This window comes from Chelonus insularis, unplaced genomic scaffold, assembly GCF_013357705.1.
Source record: "Chelonus insularis isolate UGA/USDA-ARS -01 unplaced genomic scaffold, ASM1335770v1 contig_16_pilon, whole genome shotgun sequence".
Taxonomy (NCBI): domain Eukaryota; kingdom Metazoa; phylum Arthropoda; class Insecta; order Hymenoptera; family Braconidae; genus Chelonus; species Chelonus insularis.
The window spans coordinates 380524-401422 of NW_023276409.1; the positions used below are offsets into that span (position 1 = coordinate 380524).

The 20899-nt window shown below is 31.3% G+C and overlaps 5 protein-coding genes and 1 non-coding gene across 6 annotated transcripts; 3 read left to right on the forward strand and 3 right to left on the reverse strand.

Moving 5' to 3' along the window:
- Nucleotides 1-4412: 4412 nt before the first annotated feature.
- LOC118064240 (5S ribosomal RNA) lies at nucleotides 4413-4531 on the reverse strand. The gene has a single exon (XR_004690040.1). It is a non-coding gene; the product is annotated as a 5S ribosomal RNA (ribosomal RNA).
- A 4013-nt stretch (nucleotides 4532-8544) lies between these two features.
- On the forward strand, nucleotides 8545-8983 carry LOC118064235 (histone H2B-like). The gene has a single exon (XM_035078703.1). The coding sequence runs from the start codon at nucleotides 8565-8567 to the stop codon at nucleotides 8937-8939; it is 375 nt and encodes a 124-aa protein (XP_034934594.1). The 5' UTR covers nucleotides 8545-8564; the 3' UTR covers nucleotides 8940-8983.
- An 826-nt stretch (nucleotides 8984-9809) lies between these two features.
- LOC118064237 (histone H4) lies at nucleotides 9810-10197 on the reverse strand. The gene has a single exon (XM_035078705.1). The coding sequence runs from the start codon at nucleotides 10162-10164 to the stop codon at nucleotides 9853-9855; it is 312 nt and encodes a 103-aa protein (XP_034934596.1). The 5' UTR covers nucleotides 10165-10197; the 3' UTR covers nucleotides 9810-9852.
- A 207-nt stretch (nucleotides 10198-10404) lies between these two features.
- LOC118064231 (histone H3) lies at nucleotides 10405-10888 on the forward strand. The gene has a single exon (XM_035078698.1). It carries the CDS (start codon nucleotides 10442-10444, stop codon nucleotides 10850-10852), a length of 411 nt encoding a protein of 136 aa, XP_034934589.1. The 5' UTR covers nucleotides 10405-10441; the 3' UTR covers nucleotides 10853-10888.
- A 456-nt stretch (nucleotides 10889-11344) lies between these two features.
- On the reverse strand, nucleotides 11345-12053 carry LOC118064230 (histone H1-like). Its single transcript, XM_035078697.1, has one exon. It carries the CDS (start codon nucleotides 12051-12053, stop codon nucleotides 11373-11375), a length of 681 nt encoding a protein of 226 aa, XP_034934588.1. The 3' UTR covers nucleotides 11345-11372.
- A 1325-nt stretch (nucleotides 12054-13378) lies between these two features.
- LOC118064233 (histone H2A-like) lies at nucleotides 13379-13780 on the forward strand. The gene has a single exon (XM_035078700.1). The coding sequence runs from the start codon at nucleotides 13403-13405 to the stop codon at nucleotides 13778-13780; it is 378 nt and encodes a 125-aa protein (XP_034934591.1). The 5' UTR covers nucleotides 13379-13402.
- The last annotated feature ends 7119 nt before the right edge of the window (nucleotides 13781-20899 follow it).

Genomic DNA, 20899 nt, shown 5'->3' on the forward strand with positions numbered 1-20899 from the left:
ATTACTTATTAATAATAAATCAAAAATACTGAACTAACAGTAAGTAACATACACTATCTACCAATAAATACACCTCAGTCGTGTTTTTAGACTATCAAGTGCTTGCTCTACATACTTTTTATAAAACTTTCATAAAATTCCTCGCGGTTTTCATGAACTGAAAAAAACCAGTTAAATTCCGGTTAAATAATCAAACCGATATTCAACCGTTTTTTCTCGGTTAGAAAACGGTTAAAAAGCAGTTAAATAACTCGCGTATTTAACTGGATATTCACAGTTAAATCGCGGTTAAATCCCGGTTAAATATTAGGTATTTAACTGAATAAAACAAGTTGAATATGAGTTAAAAACTAGTTAAATAACTAGAATATTTTTTATATATCCGGACTTATATAACGGTTGAATATTGGTTAAATAATAAAAATAGATCTCGCGTATTTAACCGCAAAAAAATATTTGTAGAAACAAAATGAATATCAGTTAAAAACAAAAAAAATATTTTTCAATAAACAATTGATTTTATATCTACTCCTGCCACTATAATTTGTTTATAACAGCCTGTAATTGTTATGGACAATAAAAAACCTCAATAATTGTTTGATTTCAGTTTTTTCAGCGGAATTCGTTTAATATCGACTAGATGGGGTCCCTGATGACTCCCTATCTAGTTTTGTAGAATTTATTTGTTTATAACAGCCTGTAATTGTTATAAATAATAAAACAAATTCCGCTGAAAAAACTGAAATCAAACAACTAGTTTTTAACTCATATTTAACTTGTTTTATTCAGTTAAATACCTAATATTTAACCGTGATTTAACTGTGAATATCCAGTTAAATACGCGAGTTATTTAACTGTATTTAACCGTTTTCTAACCGAGAAAAAACGGTTGAATATCGGTTTGATTATTTAACCTCTTTTTCACCATTTTTTCACCAGAAAATTACTGGAATTCAACTTAAATTTTACTGGATTTCAATCATTTATTTACCGTAGAATTTCAGTATCTAGAAACCGTGAGGGATACCATCTTAATAGGTACTATTTAATATGGTCAGAACTTATAAATTGTAGATATGGTTAAACGATGAATAAGTATTGTTTTTTAAGTAAATAATCCACCAATAACTATTGGATAATTATAATGAACAGAAAAGGGAAGACAGCGCCTTTTTGGTGTACATAATACAAAGTTATTCGTAGATTTATAAATATATATCATATATGTATGTATACATATCATTTATTAGTTGATAGTTAATCTAACTTTTCTCGAGTCACACCAACTATTTCCTGATAGTCAACGCTCTTCGATTATTCTTTATTTGTAGTAATCATTGCAAAGTAGCTTATTCAACTTGTTTAAGAATTGTCCGATTGACTAAGTTCCTCCCTCTTTTACCAATATGATAATTACTATTAATACTACCTTACAAGTTTGGAAAGAATTACAAAATCGTAATGTAGAATATTTAATGACAGCTAATTTACAGCAGGATCTATTAGAAAATTTATTTGGATATTGGCGTGGATCCTGCGGAAATAACTCAAATCCATCAGCAAAAAGAGTGATGAGCTATGCGCAACGATCTATGCTATATAACGTAGGTATAGCTCCTGAAGGAGCGAATTGCGAAGAAGAAAAAAATGAATTGTTGCTAAAAAAATACAAATATTGATACGCCGATAGAAGTGAATGATAATAATGGATGTATCGTAGCCAATAGTGATGTAATTTATTCCGATATGCTTTGCGATAATGAAGCCTTCAATGATACTAAGCACGATAATTTCATAGATTTATTAGGATTTTCTAAGAATTGTGTGCTATACGATATGTTGCGGGGTATCTTGCTTATCGCCTGCATAAACAGCAGAAGCGTGAATTAGGCGTAATAAATAACAATAACATCACTCGGTACCAAAAGGCCAAATAAGTTTACCGAGTTGAGCATGATTCTCCACCAAATATCGAGCTGAATGCCCTCCATACAGTTGAAGATGATTCAGCTTTATCTGAAATTGATAAGGACAATAAGAATAAGAAGTGTAGTTGTACAGTTCGTCTAATTAAAAAAACAGCGATCTGAAGGTGGCATTAGAAATTCTAATTAATATGAAAGCGTATAGCACTATAAACGACAATGAATTAGGAAACTTTAAAGCGCCCGATGACCAATTTTTTGCAGTAATAAATTACGGATGCATGATGTTTGAAAAAATTATAATGACTGCGTTTTACAAGAAACAACCGCGAATAAAATTTGTTAGAATTTTCAATCGGTAAATAATAACAAATCATGAAGAATGGATGGATGGGTTCTGTGCAAAACATTATGAATTTATAATGAATGTCTTTAGCAGAATGATGATATTTTACAACTTAAAATGGCTGTCAGCGGGAATGCGTGAAAGCATAAGCGATCGAATAACACATATGAAAGAAATCAAAAATTGAAAAAACTGAGAAATAAATGACAGAATATAATGAGAGTAGAATTGGGTAAAATATTATTGTAAAAAAGCATACATAATTATAGCAATATAAAAATAAAGTAAACACGCAATCCTTCCAGTCACAAAATTCCAATCAACGTGAAGATTGTTTTTAAGCACCATTTTCTCTAAAATTGACGCTCTCATAATTGCCCGCGGGCTTGATTTGCGGCTTTTAATTATTTTGATCGTACATAATTATACATCAGACTGTTCTGTATAATCCTGTCAATTTTTATTCTTTAACCTTAATAATTAAAAAAGTTATTAATCTCAAAAGATAAAAAAAATTATGTTTTATCATTATATATTGTAAATTTGCATTCTTTAAAAAGCGATATCCTGATTTGAAAAAGTCGAGAATTTAAAAGATATCACCTGGCCCTGATTAGTGGTTTACCTAGTTGCTCCTCTAATGAATTTTCGCATCTATATTATCATGGTTTTTCTGCTATCTAAATTACCTGAAAATTAAAACATTCATCTACATACTGGCTCAAAACTGTTCTGGTTGACGTTTGGTCAACGACTGCTGGCCACTCCATCTGCAGCCTACTCATTTGGACTGCTGCGACATCTGTGGTCGCAGTTAGTACTGAGTATTCTACTGCGACATAAAATCCTATTGCCCTGGGCTTCTATGGGTCTGTATTCTTAAAAAGGGCAATTTTTCCTATCTCTTAAAGATACAGGAATAAATCATGGATTTATAGGAAATTTTCCCTATCTCGATCCGTTCTTGAGATATTAAAAAAGAAAAAAATGCTCACATCCGTAGGTACGTACGAACACACATACATCATTCTAAAAATCAGTCAGCATGCTTGCAATATTTTAAAACGTGAAGATATGATAAAAATTCAAATTTTTTTAATGGACTTATTTACAATAACTTCTTTATGGGAAGTTAAAAATATATTATTTTATAATTGATAACTGTCAACAATGATATTAAATTATTATAAAATTTTTTTTATCGATTAACAAAATAACTTTTTATAATTTAAATTCAAAAAATTTCTAGTTAGTTTTTATGACGAACATTTTTATAAGTATTATTTTAAAATTAAATGATGCTATATTAAATATCAATTTTTCGAACGATTTCGAATGAGTTATATAATAGAAACGCGAACCCATTTTTGCCTTACTCCTCCTCATCATTTATGGAGTTTAACTTATTGTGCATTAACCAATTTTTACTCTTATAGTCTAGTAGCCGTAAATTAAAGACCTATGCTATCGTGCATTAATTATAGAATAGGAATAAAAATTTTTTGGTTATATATTCTTGTAGAGGATGAGAGCACCAGTCTATCGTGGACCGGTAAAAATGTACAGTGCTGCGAAGGCGCGCTGAAAATCGAACATTTTGGGCGCTTCGGCAGAATATGCCGTTGAGAGCCTTTTTAATTAACATTGAAAAAAAAAATATTTCCAATATCTTAAAAAATCTGAAAAAATTCTGAAATGTTCAGAATCGTTTTCTGAACATATTTTCCAATTAAAATTGAAAAAAAAAAATTTCGATTTTCTGTAGTATCTGAAGCGTCTTTTTTTCAAAATTTTTTTCGTGAACTTACCATCCTTATTTTGGGGGCAAAGTTATTTTTCAATATGAAAATTATCCACAGCAAAGTTTCATATCTTCATGTGGAAAGTATGAAACAATTTTTAAAAAATTTTTTAGCATTTGTTATAGATAAATTTTATAAACAAATGCGTAATTTTTAATTATTAAAAATTTTTTTAATTTAATTTATTGATTTTTTATAAACAATTATCAACAGAATGTTGGATCCATCAAAAGTTCGCTAGTAGTATGTTTGTCATTTCTTTTTTATCAAAATACTGATCAATATTTGTTTTTTCCTCATTGATTTATATTCTCTAATTAAAAAACATTGAAAAAAAAAAGTCAACAACACGTGGTGTTCCCAAGCGGTCACCCATCCAAGTACTAACCACGCTCAATGCTGCTTGACTTCAGTGATCAGACGAGAACTGGTATTTTCAGCATGATATGGTCGTTGACAATAGTGTTGAAAAATTTTTGTCTTATAACCAACTAAAACGTACTTCAATTGCCATCTGTTAAACACTAACTGCATATATGCTTTCTTCTTTATCGATATCCACCTATTCAGATATATATTATGTAACTATTTTATCTAAATCGGTAGATAGATGGATAAGTGAAGATTTTATAGAAGCATTTTTGTAGTGTTGTCTACTGATAGAAAATATCTAGACACGGTTCTTAAAAATTGGGCCAAGTCTTATAAGATTTTTCTTGAATTAACTACTTTTTTAAATTAAGTAAAAATTAATTGCAAAAAAAAATTTTACTGACATCCGAAGATAGCAGTATTGGTAGGATTTCAATTATTTTTATAATTTTATCTATTTTGAGCTTATATTTATAATTCTGTCATCATTAATGTTCAGTACCGGACATATATATCATCCCAGGCAACTGAATAAATAACTGCTTGTTGTCAATACATTGTAGAAAATTAGTTATATTACAGATTTTTTGAGTATTCATCATGAAAGTAGAAGAGCTAATATAATGACAATAATAACAAAACTGATTTTCCTACTTTCTAACTGTTATGGCGGAATATTATTCTTTGGCTGGGCATGCGTTAAAGAATTCCGCTTTTACCATGTGATTTGAATCTCCAACTTTGTGGAGGAGATTTCACTTTTCTTACTTTTAGAGGAGAATTTAAGGTTCCACTTATCACTTGTTACTCGAGAAGGAGCAAGTTTCTTTATTTTCTATACTTTTTGTTGAAGGAAGTCACTGTGTGGCGCTACTTTCCGAAAAAGAAACGTGAGTTCTACAGGCTTTCGTAGTAATTGCTCTCCACACTGACAGAAATATTTTCCGGTGGCGAATTATAGAATTTACTTGTCCCCAGTGGGAGCGTGACATCCGTCTTCAATAAGATGTCAGTCAAAGGCATTTTTACAATCTTAAGAAATTAAGACTGGTAAATTATCTTGCGTCGGTATAGTAGAAAAAAAATTCAACTAGTGTCACTGTTTTCTGATAGATGACAGTAACTGCACTTTTTTCAATCAAAAATTCAAAATGCTTATACAGAGAAAAGTCTTCTTTCTGGCTCATGAGATGTCATGTAATTCCTACTACATACATAAGTATATTTAGGCTTATAATCTAATGATAATAACATTTTTATCTCAATGTTAACGTAATAACGTAATCCAAGTGAAAAAATTTGAAAACTGAATTATTAAAAAGTTGAGAAACTTCAAAAATAATGTCTGCCAGTATTATTCTCTTCTTTAATAAACATAAACAATTTTCGTGCAACGAAAAAAAAAAGTTTTATTACTTAAGTTTTTATAAAAATAAATCAGTATTTGTAATTTACATGAATTTAAATATAAATATAATATTAATATAAATTTATTAATAAATTTTAATATGAATCACTAGTCAGCTTTGAGTAAATAAATTGTGGCCATTAATGTTGGTAGTAAATGAGTACATCCTTTCTGTTGGATGATATTATTTTTCATGGAAAATTGTATATATAAGTTACATCTTATTTTATCTTACCATTGAAATACGATATCAACGATAATAAATACTGAATTTTTGTACTTAAGTGAGACAGAAATGAACATATTACTTCTAGACATAATTCGTGATGAAGTTTGAACTCTATTGAGTTTGATACAATCATTGGATATCCAAAAATAAAATTATAAATAAATTACCAATCTTCCTACGTTAATGATAAGAATAATGATAAGTACTTTATCAATATAATTTTTTAACAAGCTTTCTTGTACAATTTATAACTTACTTCTAAATTTAATGTATCCAAACCAATGTTATCTATGCTTCATAATGCAGGATATTTTCCATTTATGCATTCTTTGTTAAATTTATCTAATATAGATGATATTTTTGTTCGATTATATGAAAAAAATGCTCCTTCTTTATTACTGATAACTTTTTTATCAGCTATAATAACTGGATGACTTGGTTCCTTTCTTGTAACTTCACGTATAATCTTCATTGAAATTACATGGCTATTTTAAATTATCATTCATTATTATCACTAGATTATAAGCCTAAATATACTTATGTATGTAGTAGGAATTACATGACATCTCATGAGCCAGAAAGAAGACTTTTCTCTGTATAAGCATTTTGAATTTTTGATTGAAAAAAGTGCAGTTACTGTCATCTATCAGAAAACAGTGACACTAGTTGAATTTTTTTTCTACTATACCGACGCAAGATAATTTACCAGTCCTAATTTCTTAAGATTGTAAAAATGCCTTTGACTGACATCTTATTGAAGACGGATGTTACGCTCCCGTCCCCAGTATAAAAGTGATAGGTAACAAAGTTTCGGAAGGCAAGTAAAGAAAGTACCTGGAATCAGTAAAACTTCGTTTTGAAATGATTAAAAAAAAATACTGAGTCTAAATACAAAATATACCACTCCTTAGTAGACTACAAGCGATTGAAGAAGTAATAAGTATACAAGTTTTATGAAAATAAAGTACTTGTATTTAAATAGTCTTTCTACTTGGAATCAGTATAATGTAAGCCAATGTATTTTGTTTATCTCAAGTAGGTAGATAATAAAAAAAGATTACAAAGTTTACTTCAGTTGATAATATAGTTTTCTTACACTGACGATCTTCCTTACTTACCACAAGTGTATTTTATACGGAAATCCCGTATAAAGCGTACTTATGCTAAGTTTAATGCTGTTTTACACTTCAAAAACCATTTTCTCACATTATGAATTCTTTTTATTAATAAGAAGATACTTGTTACTTGATTCAAGTATATCAATTCTTTACTGCAAGTATATTATATACTTAAATTAAGTATATAAAGTACTCATGCTAAAATTTTGTTCTTATTAAATTAAAAAATTTCAAAATATAAATGCCAAGTCTAAGTGCAGCAGCTCCACGTATTTAAAAGTACAACAGTAATTGTTGTAATTATTATAAGATTACTTTTCATCTGTTTATTAATTACTGAATATTTAATCATTAAATTACTTCATCAGTAATGCTCACTAATTTAAATTTACCAATATCAATGGGTATAACAGTAACTTTTTTATTATTAATATGATTATTTATATTTTAATGTTATTATGATTGTACAGCACACTTTACAATTTATTTTGATATAAAATGTACTTGCATCAAATAATAATTATACTCAAATTGAGTATATTCTGTGTTTGCCGCTAGTATACTTTCTAGCTATTACATTTTTTCTGTCAGTGCAAGGATACACTAGGCATTTATGAAGCCGAGTGTATTACAGATTGCAGTCAGTGAGTGCCAACTTAAGAAAACACGAAATGTCCAACTTTCATCCATGGAATGAATATGGCTGAATGTTTTTCAGAAAACTTCTAATTTTTAATCTTTGAAGTCGAATATCTTTTTGATGAACGAATGAAAAATTATTATCTATGCAGCAAATGAAAACTCATGGATGATTTATATGGCGAATGTAAGTATAATTCGCTTGTATCTTACGTAATTTTTGAGCAAATAAAGGAAATAAAATTGCAGGGAAGAGAGAAATACAAAGTTTTGTGTATAAGAGTGTCTGCTTATCACGCAACATGACAGAGAAAGAGAGAAAGACAAAAGTGAGGCGTGACATGGCGCAAGTAACGAGCAGTTACTCTTGATATTTAAGCCAATTAATCATTCAGGCCAAATTTTTGGCTTTTATGTTGAATGTGTCAAAAAACGTACTAATTAAAGAAAAAAAAGATAAAAGGGGTAATAATGTAATACAGTGCAGTAGCTGGAAAATTCTAATATGATGTACCTCCGAACCAATCACGTTTCTTTACTCTCCGATTCGCACTTTTTACTAGTGTTGTCTCTTTCTACTGACAGTTACCTCCGAACCAATAAGCAACGTTCTTTTTCAATAGTCGGCTGTGATTGGATCGGTGATACATTTACAATCAGCATAAGTGGAAAATCGAATTCTGTTCTGGTACTGAGTCTTGAATTTCAAGAATCTTACTCTCACAATGCCTCCTAAAGTAAGTGGAAAAGCTGTCAAAAAATCTGGCAAAGCCCAGAAAAATATCTCTAAAAGTGATAAGACCAAGAAGAAGCGCAAAAGGAAGGAAAGCTATGCTATCTACATTTACAAAGTGCTCAAGCAAGTACATCCCGATACTGGTATATCAAGTAAAGCCATGAGCATCATGAATAGCTTTGTCAATGATATTTTTGAACGGATTGCCGCAGAATCATCTCGCCTAGCTCATTACAACAAAAGATCAACTATCACTTCTCGAGAGATTCAGACTGCAGTACGATTGTTGCTTCCTGGAGAGTTGGCTAAACACGCAGTCAGTGAAGGTACTAAGGCAGTTACCAAATATACTAGCTCCAAGTAAATTTTTATCTTCAGATATTCTAAAACGGTCCTTTTCAGGACCACTAAATATTTCAAAACGTACAACAAACAAGTTGTAAATACTCATCATTCAGAACATATATTCATATTAATTCCTATAAAATTAAAGAAATTTGAGTTACTTTATCTCTTGCATAGTAGTTGACTACTCATGAAATATATTATACATGTTTTTCTCGAGCAAATCCGAAGACGACAGAAACAATAAGAACATTTGGACAATCAATAATACTTAAATATGCAATTTGGAAGTATATTATTGTCTGTAGGAAAAAATAAGAAAAAAAAACAAACAAATTACATTGAAGAAAGCTATATTGAATAATTTACTATCATTCAATTGTTTTGAATATTTATTTTATCAAATGATAGGTGATTAAAAATAATCAGTATAAAAAAAATACAGATTTGTAAAATTGATTGTTATTTTCATGTTGTGGTTGATTTAAAAAATATTTATGTTAAATATGACACAAAGTATTCTAAAGAATAAGGAGAAAAGAGTATAGTAGAACCAAAAATACTTTGTTCAATAGTCTATATGTAACTATTGGTCTTCCATCTTAATGTAATCAATTTATTAGAATTTATTGGAATACACAAGGTACGAAATATAATCAATTAAAGGAGTTTTAAGAACTATTTTTATATTTAAATTGACAACAATGCATAATAATAATAATAATGATAAAAACTCAATAATAAAATTGCATTGTGAATTGAAGTCAATATTACCCAGAATTTTCATTTTTGTTATGCAACGATTTTACCCATCATTTAATCTTTTGACGATAAATGACTTTTAAAGTAAATGGTTTAGAACGTAGTAAAGTCAACGTAAGAAAATTTGTTGGCCCTGAAAAGGGCCGTTTGTTGATAAAATAAAATGTAGTTTAACCACCAAATCCGTAAAGAGTACGTCCTTGACGTTTCAATGCGTAGACAACATCCATAGCAGTGACTGTCTTCCGCTTAGCATGTTCAGTATATGTAACAGCGTCACGAATAACGTTCTCAAGGAAGACTTTCAACACTCCTCGAGTTTCTTCATAAATCAATCCTGAGATACGTTTGACTCCACCACGACGAGCCAGACGACGGATTGCAGGCTTGGTAATACCCTGGATGTTGTCACGAAGAACTTTACGATGCCGCTTAGCACCTCCTTTTCCCAATCCTTTTCCTCCCTTTCCACGACCAGTCATGATTACTATTATTCAAAATGCTCTCAAGTAGAACTCGAAACGAAATGAATGTCTAAACCCGTCACTGTGCTGACTTATATACTTCTTCAGCCATCCCCACCATATTTATTCGACGAATAGCCACCGATCGGACTTTATTCCCCCGTAAGACCTCGTCAACCAACCATGCAACAGCTGTCACAAAGAAAAGAATATATAACGGCAGATTTCGCTGGCGGGGGCACCATTCTCGTTAACATCGTTCTATACGAAGTAACCAGATACATTTTACTACGCCATGGCTCGTACAAAGCAAACTGCTCGCAAATCTACCGGAGGTAAAGCTCCACGTAAACAACTCGCCACCAAGGCCGCACGTAAAAGTGCCCCCGCCACCGGAGGAGTGAAAAAGCCTCATCGATACAGGCCAGGAACTGTCGCTCTCCGTGAAATCCGTCGTTACCAGAAGAGCACTGAACTTCTCATCCGTAAACTACCTTTCCAACGTTTAGTACGTGAGATTGCCCAGGATTTCAAGACTGACTTGAGATTCCAAAGCTCAGCTGTTATGGCACTTCAGGAAGCCAGTGAAGCATACTTAGTTGGCCTTTTTGAAGATACCAACTTGTGTGCTATCCACGCCAAACGAGTAACCATTATGCCTAAGGATATCCAACTTGCTCGTCGTATTAGAGGAGAGAGAGCATAAATTGCTTCATTAATCAACGGCCCTTTTTAGGGCCTACATATTATCATACAAGAGCTACTCAATTCTGATTTCATATATTTTAAGACTAAACAATAAATTGTCCATAACAAAAAATTCAATTCAATTTCGCGTATATATCATTCCAAAAGATAATTTGTAAAAATCCTTAGTATCAAAACTTTTTAAAATCTAAATTTTTAAATAAACAAAATTGAAAATTATATTATTTTTTATTTTGTATACTTATTAAATAGACATTAAAAACTTCTATTCAGCAAATTTTAAAAATTTCATTATTTGATGACTATTTTTCTAAGTAATTGATACATAAAACAATAATGAAGATTACAGAACAAAAACAGTTCTATTTTAATATGTACTTTTTACGTACATGTAAAAAGTTAATGAGAGTAAATTGTGCAATTTGTATCAGCAGAGAAATTTTCTATATTGAGAATAAATTGTTTGGCCCTAAAAAGGGCCGTTGTATTTTTAATGAAAAAATTCCGTTAGTATAAATTTATTTTTTAGCAGCTATCTTTTTAGTTGATTTAGCTGCTTTAGGTGTAGACACTTTCTTGGGTTTAGGTGCTTTTGGTTTAGCAGTTGGTGCTTTAGTTGCTTTCTTAGCCTTAGGAGCTGTTGTTTTGACTTTAGATTCCTTTGTAACAGCTTTTACTCCTTTTTTTTCAGCTGCTGTCTTGGTTTCCTTTTTAGGAGCTGCTTTCTTTGGAGCTGTTTTTTGACCTGCAGTTTTTTTTGCTGCAGGTTTCTTAGTAGTGGGAGTTTTCTTATTCGATGCGGTTTTCTTGGCCGTCGTAGTTTTAGGCTTAGATTTCGTAGTAGTTGCTTTTGTTACATGAAGCTTGAATGATCCGTTAGCGCCTTTACCTTTCACTTGAACTAAAGTACCGTCAGTAACAGCAGACTTCAAGAACTTTTTGATGAATGGAGCGTGTTTCTCAGCATCTACTTTGTATATAGTGGCGATATACTTCTTAATAGCTTGTAGGGATGATCCATTGCGTTCAGCCAAAGTTTTAATGGCTGCTTTAACCATAGAAGCAGTGCTTGGATGAGACTTAGCTTTAGCGTTCGAATTTTTTGCTTTCGGTGCTTCGGCTTTTTTTGGTGAAGCTGCTTTAGCGGTGGCCTTATCTTCAGTCGCTGAAGTCACAACAATTATAGCTTTTTCAGTCATTTTTAAAATGTTTTCACAAACTGAGTACAGTGTTAACTGAATTTTGTTTCGTATAAAAATTAATATGCCAATAAACAGCGCTATACACATAATTGAGCGCGGACCATGAAGAGTCGCCGTGTTGGTTTTCGATACTAGCGCCACAACACTTTCCAACTTTTAGTATTAAATTTTATTCAATTCTTTGATAATTATCAATAAACAATAAACTTAAATTCAGTTACACTGATACAAATTACTAAATGAACGTTTGCTGATTACAAAAGAGTTTCTCTCCTAGATGATATTTACTTTGTAATCAATTATTTCTAATTCAATCATAACTACAGTTTATAATTCATTGACATTTAAAGACATTAAATTGTTAGTGCTCATTTTTGTATGAAAAAATATTTGCATAAATTGTGATAAAAAATATTAGAAGAGTTATATTATTGATATAAATAAATATCATTCTGATACCATCAAAAATAAAGGTTCTATAATGGTATTTTTGTAATGACAAACACACAATGTTTCCGACTCAACACATTTTTTGAATAAAAATCACTATATTATTAATAATTTATTATTATTATTATTATCATTTCTAGTAATAGATGTTTTGGTAGACAATATTGTTCGATAAAATGAGGGAATGTTTTGTTTCGAATAATTATTTTCTGTATATAATGGAAAGAAAATAAATCGTATAACAGTAAAATATCTTTTTTTTTAGAAAAAGCAATTAAAGTAGTATGTTTCTTATTTCTGTATTTTAGTTTTTATATGGTAAGTGTTTGGAAAAAATTTGTGAAATATTATGAAAAAATGAAAAAAAAAAATCTTCACCGACTTAAAAATTGTGATGTATAGTTATTAACAATAATATTTTAACCCAATCTTTTTATTAATACTAATGGTTTCATCGGAAGAAAATCGTTCACATTTTCGTCCTATTATGTATTTTATAGTTTTTCTATTATAAATAGAAAGAGAACGGAAAAAAAAAAAATAATGACTTATTAATCAACTCATTTAAAATAAAGTATTTTTATTAAAAATACAAAACTCTATCGTGAAATCAACAAATATAGGAATTTTTTTCCATCAATACTTATTGTTTGGAATAAAAACTTTTACGCCACTAACTCTTAGCAGTTAACAGAGCATAAACGTACGGGATTGGTTCGGAGATACACCACATCAAAATATCCAGCTGACACCACATTGCTGTAGTGGGAACAAGGAACTCTTATTTTATTGGTTCGGAGATACACTACAAAATCCATAAGTCTGTACCGCATAGACTGATCTGACATCTACTGCTTTTCTGTCGTCTCGAGTATTAACTACATAAAATAAAAATCATGTCTGGTCGTGGGAAAGGAGGCAAAGTCAAGGGAAAGTCCAAGACCCGGTCAACACGAGCTGGATTACAATTCCCAGTCGGACGTATCCACCGGATGTTACGCAAAGGTAACTACGCTGAACGAGTTGGTGCTGGAGCTCCAGTCTACTTGGCTGCAGTTATGGAATACTTAGCTGCTGAAGTTCTTGAGTTAGCAGGAAATGCTGCTCGTGATAACAAGAAAACCAGAATTATTCCACGTCATCTCCAGTTAGCTATCCGTAACGACGAAGAGTTAAACAAACTTCTGTCTGGAGTTACTATTGCTCAAGGTGGAGTTCTTCCTAACATCCAAGCTGTACTTCTCCCTAAGAAGACTGAAAAAAGCAGTGCTTAGAAAATTTAAACCCAAACGGCCCTTTTTAGGGCCAATAAATATTTCTTATAATGAAACTCGAAGTTCTAAACACATTATCAAAATATGAACGTATTAAATCTTCATTACAGCTCCGTCTCGTATATGATTAATGTTTAAAAAAAATCAGGATTTTAATAGGAGGAAAAAGGTAATAGTGACACCAAGTATTTTGTTGATAAATTACAATCAAAATTCTTTCATTTCTTTCATTTGTTTAATAAAACAAATAACAAATAGTTATTTTTCAGCTCTAAAATTTTTTCTTTATCCAAAATTATCTTTATTATATGCAACAAAGTACATAATTTTTTGAAAATAAATAACCCATTGAATTTTAATGAACATAATATATGTAGAAGTTAAAATACTTGGCTTGTAATGATCTGACAACCTTTTGTATTATTTTTAACAATACAGTTTTATTAAAATAGTGTTTTTGTTGGGGTATGTAGTACAAGTTATATTATTATTGGTCGCTACGATATTTTACAAGTAAATAATGAATTATTATAAAAAACAAAATCATGTTTTATTAAAAATCTATGGAGTATTGTAGGAAAAATAATCCTACCATCTTCAGATGACAATAAAACCTCGCGCTATGTACAAGTCCTAAGTGACTCTGCAAATAATGAAAGATCTTATTCTTAAATAATCAATCAGAAGAATTTTAAAACAACAAAAATGTTTGAAATCAAATGGAACGCCATGTCATTCATAAAATTAAGTCATTATTTTTATGGATTTCGATTTATAGTGTAAAAAAATATTTGTTCGAATTTTCTATGAATAATTTAAAAAGTAATTTTGTAGATGCACATTTACGATGAATTTTTTTTGCAATTAATTTTTACTTAATTTAAAAAAGTAATTAATTCATAAAAAATTGAAGAAGACTTGGCCCAATTGTTGTCATGTTCTCTATTGATAGAAATATATTCTGATATGGTTCTTAAAAATTGTGCCACGTCTTATGCAATTCTTTTTAAATTAACTTTACAGCTTAAATAACGTGGACGAACAACTTACTACTAATGAAAATTTACAGTATGCACACTCATCACAAGTGCTCCAAAAATCCAAATCAGAATACACGCATAAAAATGATTGTCCCTTTAACGACGTAGCTGATCTTGTTTTAAAATTAATTGAAGGGAATTTTCAGCATATATACATCCAAAATTATTTGACACCTTTCACCGTTTACATGGGAATTGATGAACAATTCCAACTAATCAAATAATCTAAAAATTTAATTGTACATTTTGACAGCACCGCATCACTTGTCAGACGATCGTATATTTAAGATATTTTAGTGTAAAAACAATTAGTCGATTGCTAAAAAGTATAAAATTAGAAATATAAATCAATTATACTTCATGTAAATTAATCTCCAGTGTTTACAGAGGAAAAAATGAAGAAAGCTTCGGGTGCTTTTGGAATCCCTCGTGAGCTTCTATTTTTCAGATTTGAAAAGTTAACATGGGCCCATCTACATTGGAAGACAATATAAAACTTGATGAGCACTGTATTTTAGAGTAAGGATAAAAAAATTTTCATATAAGTTTGTACTATCAGTCATATTTTTTATGTTTATTGTCATTGTACCTGCCCGAATTCTTTAACAGCTACCTTAATTATTTGTTCAATGGAATTGAAATAAAACATATAGAGGAATATCGTCAATAAACTTTTTTCAAACTATAGACTGATATGCAAAATAGAACAGCTCCATTAATACCCTAGTATATTAAAGCTGGGTAAAGTGGTGGAGTTTTGGAGACATTAAAAGCAGGAATTCGATAAACAAATATTTCGTGTATACCACACTAAGAAAAATCGAGATAGTTGAGCCAACTATCTACATCGAAAAAGGAAAACTAGTTACGGCAACTAATATTTGTAGCTGCTACTCGTAAGTAGTTGGGTGAAAAGAGTAATACAATGAACTATAAAGAGGAGTTGGATGAACTATTTGGAAAAATTCAAACAACTTTCAGCATTCAACTTCATGAAAGTAGTTAGAGTAACTATTTTTGATAAGTGCAGGAACTAGAAAATAACAACTATAATTTACACAGATGATTGAACTTCATGGAAGTAGTCAATCAGCAACTGGGAAAGTTAGTTGTAGTGACTATGATAAGTTATATTAATGATATTAAAATAATTGCGATGACCGAAAGCATTGGACTTCGTTTCAGTAGTGACGACAACTACTTTTAAATATTACAAAAACTGTTTGTTGTAGTCAATGTAACTTACAGATCCATGTTGCTATTTACAGTTGATCGAACTGTAATTTATCACAGATAGAAATAAAAATTTACTTTTAACAATTATTACGTATTATAGAGTTTCATACGTGTTGAGGTTGTTATTGATATGGAGGAAGGACAACGCATTCGTAAAGTGCATGATTATATCCGTCACAAGAATTATTTAAGATTTGATCAGATGGAGTCTAATAGGAAGGTCATGAACGGAAGGTAGTTACAGAACATCAAGTAGTCTGTTTTAATATATAAATTATAAAAATCTATAGTTGTTTTATGATTGAACTTGTTTTTTTTCGGCTATTAGATTATTCTTTAATAACAAATATTCAAAGGAAAATACTACAATATACGTGTAATTACATAAAACAATAAATCACTTAACTTTACTGAACACTTTTTAATTGTAAATTGTTTATTTCTTCAGTATTTATAATAAGAGTACACAGAAGATTTTTTGAAGTAATGTTACATTTCAAAATAATTCTCAAACGCTATGCTATGAATGTCAACAGTTTCATATTTCTTACAGTTGATTGGATTAATTAATTTCAAAGTATATTTTTCTGTAATTAAACAACAATAACAATTCTTAGGAATTACAATAAATGAATTAGTACAGAATATTATAATATAAGAAAACGATGCAAATCATTAAAATTTCTTGTTACAAATAGCATAGAGTTAAATATAGAGCTTATACGTGATAATGTTATTATTGAATTGAAGAAAGAACGATGCTTTATAGATCAACATATTACGAGAACCTTATTTTAATTAAAGGAATTCCTGACGAGACATGATGCCTTAACTTAGCATTTATTTTCGTACAAATGTATTTTAAATTTTGTTTCAATTGATTTTGTGAATTGATCATTCCTGTTCTGAAATTTTAAAGACAGAAATTCCTCTAATTCGAACAAGCGACTCGCGTTCCTTAGATCAACCACTTTTACAGTTCTATTGTTCAATATAAAACTTTTTAATAGTTTCAACAACTTGAACTTCAACTTGCCTTTAATAAAGGCAAATGAAAATCCTAGAACGCATCATACTTGACATTTGTCAATGTTATTTTTTCAACAATAGTGCAGTCGAATTTTAAAATTACTGTTTTTATATGAAAATCTGACATAAAATAATTTAATGTCAGTGATATTTCTAAAACATTTAATTCAAAAAGTCGGTCAAAACTACTACTTAATTGAAATATGAATGAATTTCGAATGGGGTGTATTAGTCAGGAAGCAATTAATTATGTTTCTCTCAACTTTTTGAAATCCTTTTATCGTTAGTTTTTCTAATGCTGTAAAAAGCTGATCCCAATCTCTTCACATATCCCATTTTGAAGCTAAATATTTTCAAGTGTAATATAAAGATTTTTTATACTGCTCCTCCATAAGCTTTTTATAAAAATATAAAAAACGTCAATAATTGTTAGATCTAAGTTTTTTCAGTGGAATTCGTTCAATATCGACTGAATAAGATCACTGATGACTCTCTATCTAGTCTTGTAAAATTATTTATAGCAATTACAGGCTGTTATAAACAAATTAACTCCGCAAGAGTACATATAGAGTCATTGGAGACCTCATCTAGTCGATATTAAACATATTCCGCTGGAAAAACTCAAATCTGATAATTATTGACGTTTTTTAATTATTTATAACAATTACAGGCTGTTATAAACAAATTAAATTTGCAAGAGTAGATATAAAGTCATTAGAGACCTTATGTAGTCGATATTAAACATATTCCGCCGGAAACACTTAAATCCAACAATTATCGACGTTTTTTTTATTGTTAATAACAATTACAGGCTGTTATAAACAAATTATAGTGGCGAGAGTAGATATAAAATCAATTGTTTATTGAAAAATATTTTTTATTTAGCTGATATTTTGTTTTAACAAATATTTTTTTGCAGTTAAATACGCGAGATCTATTTTTATTATTTAACCAATATTCAACCGTTATATACGTCGGATATATAAAAAATATTCTAGTTATTTAACCAGTTGTTAACTAGTTTTTAACTCATATTTAACTTGTTTTATTCAGTTAAATACCTAATATTTAACCGGGATTTAACTGTGAATACCCAGTTAAATACGCGAGTTATTTAACTGCTTTTTAACCGTTTTTTAACCGAGAAAAAACGGTTGAATTTCGGTTCGATTATTTAACCGGAATTTAACTGGTTTTTTTTAGTTTATAGAAACCGCGAGGGTAGGCGATTGGCATGTAAATTATGACATTCCTTTAATACAATTGATTTAATTGCTGATGATGTAGCATGAACAAAGGATTCTCTACTGAAGTTATTGTTGTAAAAAATGCCAAGTTTAATAATTGTCTTTGAAGTTAGATTCTCTTGCAGAAATAATGTTTGCATTTCTCGATCATAACTTCCTGTAGTATGGCCGATAATGAATGTATGTAAAACTCTGCAATTTTTTGATATTCCTTCAATAATTTTTGATAAAATTATGATTCCCGACAAATCTGATTTTTATAACGAATTATATGCTGGTTGCAAGATAATTGGAACAACTGCAACTGCAACTTCTTGTGTTAAAATAAAATAAAAAATTGACTGTTTAGAAAGCGCAATAACTTTACAACAATTATATGGGATTTTATGTTGTAAAAATAATGTTATAATCGACACAATCTAAATGATGTTGGCACTACAAAACAAGCAGTCAGCAAGCAGCGCCACAAGCGGTCTATATCATAGACCAGTATGTTTGTCACTCAAAGCTGTTACGCTTTCTTTTTAATTGCAATTGTACTTATCAAAAATTAATTCTTTATGAAATCAACAATTGTGATATTTTTATCTTTAAAATCATGGAATTGTTGAAATACCACTGTCAAGAGCCTTGTTTTATTGGTAGAAGTAATCGATCAGTTCCGGACGATCATTTCAGCAATCTTCATGATGATATTATGCAAGATACTGTCAAATACTTTTATTTAAAGACACATTTGCAGTTATGTCGTGCTCAAAATTTTTACCCTTGAGCACTACAACTGAAATCTGGGAGACTAACTATTTGGCTGATGTGTTGGGGAATCCTTTGGAAGCTGGGATTTGGGATCACTGGGGAGCTTGGGAAAAGCGCGGGAACGTTTCTGCTGTAGGATCCAAGGGAATAAGATGGGAATGGGTTTTTCTATGGGTGTGCTCGGGTTTCAGACTTTTTATGCTACAGAGAATGAATCTCCAATCAGCCTTTTTATTTCAGTAAATGTAAGGTAAAGAATGTATCTTATGTTACCAGGGGTTGATGAGGTTATTGCTTCGAGTATGTTCTTGTATGACCTTAAGGAATGTATTTTTCTGGTTTTAGCTATAAGAATATAGTTGCAATTTCTGACTTACCTTTCGATGAAAGTCAGCTTGCTCTTTGGTATAGCTTTATTGGAACGAGTGAATTAGCAACGAGATTAATCGACAATAATTAGTGCGAAAGATTTTCTTGGACAACCAGCGTGCCGAGTAACGACGACAAGAAATTCACAGTAATGCAGATGACTTGGACAACTTGCCCTTGGAAATGTAAAATCACGTTCTACAATAGAACGTAGGGTTATCCTCCTGCGTCCTGAAGCGAGCTATATAGTAGCTATTTGTAGTTTTACAAAATTTATATAGAAATAAACGAGTCGATGACCCGGGTACGGGACGGCAAGCTATACAATTATTTGATCTAAAATGATATGATCTTAATTATATGGATTCGGACAGGCGTTACAAATAGTGTTTTCGCAGATTCTCGCGGACTCGCCCAAATGCCCTTGAAAGATGAGGAAAATTATGGGTGAGCTCACTAGCGAGTGTCGTCCTCCGATGTAGATCTTGCAGACTTGTCCTTGCCGGGACTGCAGGTCTGGCGTTATACGTCGATGAGAGTCCTGGAGAACCGCCATGACTACACGGCGTCCCTCGGAGGTTTCAGCGGCTCGTGCAGAGTCTCTCCTGGCGTCCTGGATGCAAAATCAGCAGGCGGCCACGATCCCAGCCTCGTTCTTCCGGCTCCCGGTCTAACGTTTCCGGTGATTACTGTGATAACTTTTCTACGAGCTCAAGGAGCGTCGTTTGTACGTGCGTATTCAGCGACGGCGGAAGCTCAACTACTACTGACTGATCTCCGGCCGGCGTGCTCGGTGCTTCGTTTTGGCAGGATTCTCTTCCATCTGGAGGCTCCGCCCACTCTGCTCTTCGCAGCGCCATTTTCGGTGAAGCTTCTGGTCGTTGAAATGTATGTCTTTTGAAGGTCTTCTAGGAGTCTTCCGTACCGACGGCTAGTGAAGGAGGAGACGATACAGTCATGGAGACGATATAGACGTCGCTACTTGTCTCGGAGGGACATGATCAGCTCTCGTCATGTCACAAGGTCTAGGACAGAGAAGAGAGATGTAAATAGAATCATAATGCCGTGTTCCATTTGGGGATCACCCCAGATCACCCCAAACCGCAAAGTTATCACCCGATCCGCCAGACGGCGATACTGTACATGTAAGCTTCTGTACCCTAAAACCAGGTGGCGACAGTGTTCTTGGCACAGTCACGCCTACTCCCCTCCAAAGATGCGCACGCATAGAAAAAATGCTTCGCGGCAGAGAGAGCCAACTTGAAAAAGGTAGACCCGCATCAGTCATAAAATCGGATTACCTACATAAAAAAGTACCACTTGTTCGTCTTCAGATGTAAAAATGTTAAAACTAGACTCGTAGTCCAGTCAAATGAGGGAAATGGGATAATTTTGGTTTGCTGCGCAAAATAAAATAATTTCGCACAGTTTATTACGATTAT

Bases quoted from the DNA above. Each gene is read 5' to 3' on its own strand.
- LOC118064235 (XM_035078703.1), top strand. From the start codon at position 8,565: ATGCCTCCTAAAGTAAGTGGAAAAGCTGTCAAAAAATCTGGCAAAGCC.
- LOC118064237 (XM_035078705.1), bottom strand. From the start codon at position 10,164: ATGACTGGTCGTGGAAAGGGAGGAAAAGGATTGGGAAAAGGAGGTGCT.
- LOC118064231 (XM_035078698.1), top strand. From the start codon at position 10,442: ATGGCTCGTACAAAGCAAACTGCTCGCAAATCTACCGGAGGTAAAGCT.
- LOC118064230 (XM_035078697.1), bottom strand. From the start codon at position 12,053: ATGACTGAAAAAGCTATAATTGTTGTGACTTCAGCGACTGAAGATAAG.
- LOC118064233 (XM_035078700.1), top strand. From the start codon at position 13,403: ATGTCTGGTCGTGGGAAAGGAGGCAAAGTCAAGGGAAAGTCCAAGACC.